Genomic DNA, 8,469 nt, shown 5'->3' with positions numbered 1-8,469 from the left:
TGTCTAAAGTCTGTTTCTAGTTGTATTTTCAGTGACAAAATTTTGCATTGGTATTAGAAACGGTAACGTATTGTAAGCAAATATGTAAAACGGACTTTTGAATTCTTTGGTTAAGTCGTTTGCATAGACTGGGATTCAGAAAGGTTCATTTGCTGCTATCTCCTTAGGATTTGTACCCTTAAAACCCTGGTTTTATTGCAAGAAGGTTGAAGGGCTATGTTTGTAGCATTTTGAGTAAATGGATTCGGGGAGGGAAAAAAGTAACCCTTTTTTTCCTCCCCAATCTTTGTTTATGTAGTAATATACATATTTTTTGTAAAGGTATTACGTCTCTCTCTCCTTGCTGATTGGGCGCCCAGGTTGGTAAGTGAACGCCCTGCGATTATGTCAGATTGCGTGCAGACCAAACCAGCCCAGCCTTTGAACTTCACCGCTTTTGGCTCTCATTCACCAGCTTTTCCTCATTTCCAAGCCAGGTGCTTTGCAAGGCGAGACACCTCCAAGAAAAATACAAACAGTTTAAGCCTAATCGCCATCGGAACTCGCATCACCTTGGTGGATCTTGCATATGTACGGCTACCATACATTGCCACTGAAGTACAGAACCCGTTTTTTTTCAAGAAGAAAAGATTTATTCTCGTGTTGATTCCGATACTGGAGAATCGGCCCCTGGATTTTTTATTATTATTCATTTTTTAGCCTTTTTTCCACTCATCTGAGAACTGGTATGATCAGTTACGATCTACGGGACAGGTGAACTGATTTCCTGCTTGGTGAACTAACTTCTGTTGTTCTTATAAAAGGGGATAAAAAAGGACGGTATTTAAAATGTCAAAGCCTGTAGATCACATTAAAAGACCCATGAATGCCTTCATGGTATGGTCCCGGGGCCAAAGGAGGAAAATGGCACAGGAAAACCCCAAAATGCACAATTCGGAAATCAGCAAAAGACTCGGAGCCGAATGGAAACTGCTTTCGGAATCTGAAAAGCGACCTTACATCGACGAGGCGAAGAGACTGAGAGCGCAGCACATGAAAGAACACCCAGATTACAAGTACAGACCTAGACGCAAACCCAAGAATTTGCTGAAGAAAGACAGGTATGTCTTTCCCTTACCCTACCTCGGGGACACGGATCATTTGAAAGGACTCCCGGTCTCGGCCACAGACTCCCTTTTGGGTTCATCAGAAAAAGCCAGGGCGTTCCTCCCACCGACTTCAGCGCCTTACTCCTTTCTCGACCCCAGCCAGTTCAGCTCCAGTGCCATTCAGAAGATGGCAGAGGTGCCCCACACTTTGACCACCAGCACTTTGCCCTACGCCTCCTCCTTAGGATACCAGAACGGCGCTTTCGGCAGTTTGAGCTGCCCCAGTCAGCACACTCACACCCACCCGTCACCCACAAACCCGGGTTACGTGGTTCCCTGTAACTGTACCGCCTGGTCAGCGTCTAGTTTACAGCCCCCAGTTGCCTACATACTTTTCCCAGGTATGACCAAGACTGGAATAGACCCCTACTCTTCAGCCCACGCCGCTGCTATGTAACATTAAGCCAGATTTATTTCAGAAACTTGAATACTACAATGCATGTAAATAAAAGACTGTGAGAAAAAAACTTAAAGAAATGAATGACCAATCACTAACTGAAGCCGTGGACTTCTGTTTTAAAGAAAACGAAAAAAAAACTTTTTATGATTATTAACAGGACGCTTCTACAAAGACCTCAGCACGGAACTTGGAATAGCTATAAGGCAGGCGCCCCGAGAACTGTAAGAATTGTAAATGTTAAAACGTTTATTGCTGGCTACCGAAATAAAAAGGCGGCCTTTAAGTTTATTTATTATGTACATTTTGATGCTATAATAACTGTTTTGTTTTAATGATTAATATTATAATTATTTCCAAAACATTTTTGATTTGCACAGTTCAGAAGTACCATTTTCTTGTAAAAATATAATAATATCTTGACACGGAATTTTTGAATCACAAGTGTCAAAAATAGGAGTTCTGAATTTTTTAAAAAATATGCGGGATATATTGTTTATATTTATGGAACAGGCACAATAAATTAGATTGTTTATTTAAAATATCCAATGAAAAAAGTCAGTCCTTATGCTTTTTTATTTTATTTTTTACTTTTTGTGGTCCAGTGCAAATAGTCACACGTTACATTTAATTTTAGAGAGCACTTCAAATATGAAGTCAGGCAGTTTAATGTTGTATTTTTTAACTAAAATGGTAATTTAATCATGTTAAAGTATGTCATGGAAAGAAAAAAAATGTATCCAGAAGGATGTTACCTCGTATCTCTGTTCATTTGACGGGCACAGACGTTTTGAATAAAGACAATCTGTCTTCAAAAATATAAAATATGTTGTATGATTATATATTGCAAATATTACTTATAATTTAGTTGCGTGTGTTAGAAAAAAAACGATTGGGACACATCTCCTGCATCCAAAAATGAATCCTGGTGGCATTTGGCCTACTGCTCAAACTTCATAAGATTAAGATTTTTCTCCGTGTTACAAACTGAGGAATGCTTGTATTAACGACAAGTGCACGAACATAAGAGGCATATATAATTGACACGTTGTGAAACTTCTGAAGAGCTTGTTTTTCACTCAATTTTATCTTTTAGTCCGTGTGATCTGGAGTTGAATCTCAAACTCGTGCCAAAGATACAAGGTGAACTACGGTTTAAGATGCGATGTTTTTTCTATTTTAATACTATATTAAATACCACAGGCTTATGTTTTGTTTACTTAGGAGTGCAATTCAGTTTTCTTCTGAATATTAGTCTTGTTGCGTGTTTTTATCTTTATGTAGTGAAATTGCTCTAAATCTGTCGTTGGTGTATTTGTGGATACGCTTCTTTGGGAAATACACTTGCTTGCGATTCGGTGTGAAAAGGCTACAGCGTTGAAGCGTAGCAAGGAAATAAAGGTAGCCTTAACCATGTTGTCCTAGACAATTAGTAGTGTTTGAAAAACTGTTAGCAGGGATCATTTATCAGCCCGGTTGTTAAAGGAAGCTGGGGCTTTTCATTAAAGAGAGTAGCAGTTGTCCATCTGGTTCCACTGAATTGCAATGTGATCCGTCTTGTCTGCGCAACGTTTCCAGAAGTGTAGTAGCGAGACTGTCAAAAAAATGGCACAACACAATTAACAAACACGGGACCCGGTAACATAATAGAAGCCTCAAAATACGAGCGAATGAATTAAAGATCAGGCTGGGACAAACAAAAGAGGGAAAATCAGTTTAGAGAGTGGGGGTGGTTAGAAAGCTTATCCACGCTGTTTTAGCTTCACAAAACACTTCACACAGAAGAACAATTAGTGAAAAGAGTGACTCGAGCAGCATTCAAAGGTGAACAATTATCGCTTTTGCTTTGGCGCAGCTTTCGAGTTAATTTCTTAAACGGAGTAGGGCGGAGTGCATGTAGGGCGCTTCGAGAAAAAGTGAACGAACCGGGCTTTGATAATAGAAGCACTGGGAAGGTCAGCAACAAAGAGCCGCGGCCCACCTGATGTAACTCGGACTGACATTTGCTGTCACCTCTTATCCGGTTTTACGTGTGTCCGTGTCAGACAGGTCTACTCCATTCAAGCTTTGCAAAACAAAAAGAAATATCAATAGTAGTGAGATTGGGCAAGACTGCGAATAGTCCCTTTACATATGCTTCCTATTAAGAATAAAAAGCAAATGTATAGTATTGATCGCGTATGCTACATTTGAAGAAACTGAGAATTTCATGCTTTTAGTTACTGCTGAACTTTTAATGTTTCAGGTATAACTTGATTCTAGTTCTCAGGCTACATACCCTTTCGTACTTAGTTAAAGAAGTGAAGGACATACTACCAAGAAAAGGAAAACGTATTTAGTTGTAGCTCTTAATTTCCCCTTTGGTCGCATGGAGTCACGAATCATTTTAATCACTGCTGAATTGTTGTTTGCCGTTTGAGGTGCGTCTTTTCACGTGGCTTGTAATTTTGCAGTTTTGCCATGTTCATATTTATTTCGCAGAAAAAGGTTCGCAGGCCCATTTGTAATCTGGTTCCTAAAACCTGGTCACTGCCTTCAGTTGTGCAAGTAATGTTTTTCAATCATCGTGACACTGAAGTGAACCGATTACTACGTTTGATATCCAAACGTGTCGGAGAGCGCTTCCCTCGAGGGCATGTCTTCTTGTCCGACCTGTTTGACAGCACCTTGTCTGTCTTTCAGAGGAAAATCATTAAAACGCACGAGATGCTTGTCTGTACTTAGACAACATTTCTTAACTTCAGCTGTGTAGACGGGCACGTGAAGGTCTGTACGGGCTGAGGAGAAGTTGTAGCTGAAAACCACAGCGACTGTTTATATCTCATTATTATCGCTCCAATTGTAACGTGTGCCCTGCGAGCTGTTTCCAATGATTTTGATCACGAAATGCCCAACGTTATACATGTTATCTTCAATTAGAGAAAACATACAACTACTTTTTAAGAACCAGAGGCTGTAGCATTTTAAGCTGGTTTTCCTTTAGCGTCGCTTAAAAAAAAAAAGAACTGCTAGCATTGCAGTTAGCGAAACTATTGCAGAACTGAGTTGTTTTGCTATACAGGCATGGTGGTTTTCTTATAAATAATGGAACTGGGAAAGGTGATCTATAAGCTACTAAGCAGGCAATTAGTTTGAACTTAGTTGTAGTCGAATTTGATTTACTTTGTGGAAGAACTGATAGGTTCTGAATCCTCATGTTGGAATACAACTCTTAAAATACTACCACCGTGAGAAACAAATCTTTTTTTATTAAGGTTGCGTAATAGGAAGTGATGTAGAGGCCCACTGAAATGAGAACGATGTATAAGAAAAAAATAGTAACATTATCATTGTAATGTTAGCAAATTCTTATTTACTATTTAAAAGTATTTAATATAGTTTTCAAGAAAAGAAGGTCCTGGAAGACTTGTCGTCGTCCAATTTAAGGAATGACGTTTCCTAAGTAGTGCGAGAACGTTTTCCATATTGCAATGGTGCAGTTATATATGATTTCAGTTTTTGATGTTTAATTTTTTGAGTAATTTCCAGTCATCAATGGATCCCATTGGCTTATTCATATTTTTTGTTGTTGAAACCCCTCTCTCCTATTCACCGCCTACATGCTCGCATCTTTGCTAGCCGTTTACACATTACAGGGTGTGCCTAAGCCCTTAAGAAAGATCAAAGTTAATAAAAATCCTCCCAATTTTCTAAAGACAAACAACAAAATGCCTCATATTACTAACAAGCCACATTTAAATAGTCATACATGAAACAACGTGCGGGGATCATTTCAGAACACATAACCAGCAACCATCTTTTTTTAACTTGAAAAGCTCGACAAAAATAAAAACATAACACCGCTGGTGCCAGGTTTTCCTTTTTTAGGTAAGTGGGTTTAGAACTAGTAATTATTGAAATCTAAGATGAGATTCATTCAAAGAAAACAAGCTTGCAAAACAATTGCGTTGAGGGTACAGACAGAGGATTGCAATTCGCCTGTACTTTCGTCTATTGTCGCAGGGCAGGGAATGGGATTTCCACACCGAGGTGTAATAGCATTACTGTATTAATTAAAATTTTCATTTCACATCCAGATTGTTTACTTATCTGCCAGGAACATATGCCGAGAGAAGTTAAGATTCTGGATTCTGCACTATTGCCCAAGGTGCAATTCAATATAGGGGAGGGAGGAGGGGAGGAGGCAGGCAGCCTCAGATTTTTATGACAGACTCTGCTCTTATCTGGCGCTGTAAATTATGGTGATACTCCATTGAACTGAATATGAAGTTTTACATCAGCCCCCTAAAGCGTGCAGACTCAACTTTGAAATTGGACAATGATAATTACTTCTAGGGCCTCTTATATAAAGAATAGGCAGAAAAAAAGCGCATTTTCTGTAATGCTGTATTACATTTGGACTTGTTATGGTAATCAATTCCTTTACTATCCTTCCCGAATTAATGCCACTTGAGCTAAAAGCATATTTATTAGACTCGTACAATCATCCGGAGAGTCTGGAGTTCAAATTTAACTGATGTGTATTTTATACAAATAAATTATTCAAAAGAGCATCACTGCATGTTGTCACTTTATCACAGATATAGGTCTTTCATTCTGAAATTGTAAAAATACGTACGTCGGTATCCATATTTCGGAGATCTATTTGCATGCATACATACTTAACTGTAGCCATTGTTTTTTTATTATTTCTATAAACAATATTGAATTAAGATCCAGGTTTGTAATAATTTTAAAATCAATTAGTGCAATTTTCTGTAGTCTGCAAAAGCATATAGGGAGAGCGTATGTGTAATTAGATGTTAATTTATGAACGCTTCATGGTAATTAATCAGCTGTGATCATTTCTAGTATATTGAATTGGCACGGTCCGTCTTTACAAGTTTAAGTTTATTCACGGTCAAAAACAAAACAAATGGCACCCGAGAAATAAAAGGAAGAAAATTGTGATTCGAAATTATAGGCATCCTAAATCTCCCTTTAACTGCTCTCCCAGACGTTTTTATTTTAACACAACAGAACCCAAGTGGTTCCAGAGTAGAATTCAATCTCCCTTATCTCTCTGGGGCTCCTTTCAGGCTGAGATCAGAGAAAAAGAGAGGATAATTGTTCTTTATTTTATTTAATTTAATACGACAGCCAGTGCTTTCAGGTCATTTATATGCTTAATTTAGTGATAAAAGTCAATGAGGAGGGAACACAAGCCCGCTTTTCACTCCTCAAAACACTTTAGTCAAAATTATAAAACACATGAAACAAAAGTGAAGGGACGTAACACTTTTAATTGAATGCCATGGGTCGTTTGCATTATTGTCGTTTAATGTCACCACAAAATCAACACTACAGAATAAGGTCTGCTGTGCCGCTTTCAGCATCTTTCGAACCATCTCGCTATGCTAATTTTCGGTTTTATGTAAGACTGTGCATTCATACGATTTTTAACTAGCGAGCACACAAACTTGAAAATTTAACATACACATGTACCGGCGTATACTTTCTGTGGGTAACCGACTTTATATTATTGCGCACAGTGAATTCAATGGTAACATAGTCAGACAGACTAATCACAAACGGATTAGCCTTTTTTTATCTTATATCTACAGAAAATATTGGTAGGGAAACAGTTCAGGAACACAGCTGATTTGATTTCGAAATGTTAACTATTGTTTTGCCCGCGCTCTCTGTCTCTGAAACTCCAAAGAAGCATCATCGCTAAACCCCTGTCTATCTGAAATTGGATCTGGGATACCATTTTGACAGAAGAAAAGTGAACCGCCGTCCCCTTGTTTGAAGTGCCGGCCTTGAATTTGGGGGTCCCCGCATTCTCATTTAAGAGAAATGAAATGGTGAATGAGCTGATAAGGAAATAGGGACGGGATACGCCGAGAGAAAGGGAATCGCGCCATGGCTGTTTAATGTGCAGTTCCAGCTGGAAAAGTGATTTACACTAAGACTTTATTCCTTTCCTACTGATATGAAAGAATTGCAGATATTCTAACCTCCCCCCAGGTATTTTAAAGAAATATAAATGTTGTTTTATATCAAATGCAGCATGTTCATATTGTCATCGTTCCCCTCCCCCCCGGTAATTGTTTTTCATTACAGGTTTTTGCATATTTCTTCGTTCTTCATACGTGAACAGCGAAAAAGGGTCCCAATTCAATCGTTTAAAAGAAAAAAAAAAGCACAGACATCATACATTACTTTTTAAACTGTGATCATGACGCCAAGAACACCGTCGTCGATTTTATTTATCCAGAATTTCGGTGCAAATCCCCAGATGTAAGTTATTCTAGTTTTAACAATTGCGTCCTCAATATGTCTTTCTAAAGACCATAACAGGCTTGAGTTAGTAACAATAAAAAAAAGTAGCGAGTATGGTGCACTTTCAACAAGTTTGAAATTTGATCAACAGGGAAGTTTAGCGCTGGTCTGGATGATTTAGAATTACCTGAAGCATTTTTCAAATACACTGACATTTATAAGAAGCAAAGAATGATTTCCCGATGTTTTCACCTCCTAACGGCATTATTATTAATAGTAGTATCCTGGTTTGTTTCTTCAAGATACTGGCTTGTATCTGAAATATTTACAATGGAAATAATTACTTCAGTATTCATCTGTCAATATCCAATTTCATTATTGTTAGTACACTGTATATCCAAAACCAAAGTTTGGAAATTAGTTAAATTGTTTCAGCAACTGTATTATTACCCATTCCTTTACTGACGAACTGAAGGTGTGTTGCTATTTCTTTAGATAATGACGATGCACCTGTTCAGTCGGTTTTTTTTATTTGAGTAGCTGCACTTGCACGTCGCTTTAGTATTTAACACTGCAAAGTGTGCAAATTATAAACCTTCGGTACAACAAGGAAGAATCTTTTCAAAACTGGAGAGATTCTTGTTTTGCAAAATGCGCTTT

General features: G+C 38.1%; 1 protein-coding gene across 1 annotated transcript; it reads left to right on the top strand.

Moving 5' to 3' along the window:
* Window positions 1-518: 518 nt before the first annotated feature.
* sox14 (SRY-box transcription factor 14) lies at window positions 519-2,370 on the top strand. Its single transcript, XM_088914786.1, has one exon. It carries the CDS (start codon window positions 829-831, stop codon window positions 1,543-1,545), a length of 717 nt encoding a protein of 238 aa, XP_088770912.1. The 5' UTR covers window positions 519-828; the 3' UTR covers window positions 1,546-2,370.
* The last annotated feature ends 6,099 nt before the right edge of the window (window positions 2,371-8,469 follow it).

The sequence above is a fragment of the Atractosteus spatula genome, chromosome 4 (genome assembly GCF_055471065.1).
Source record: "Atractosteus spatula isolate fAtrSpa1 chromosome 4, fAtrSpa1.hap1, whole genome shotgun sequence".
Taxonomy (NCBI): Eukaryota; Metazoa; Chordata; class Actinopteri; order Semionotiformes; family Lepisosteidae; genus Atractosteus; species Atractosteus spatula.
Note: the sequence above shows the minus strand (reverse complement) of the source record. Positions and strands in the feature narration are given on the sequence as shown.

What these genes read in the sequence shown, in the direction of transcription:
- sox14 (XM_088914786.1), top strand. Translation starts at nt 829, where the DNA reads ATGTCAAAGCCTGTAGATCACATTAAAAGACCCATGAATGCCTTCATG.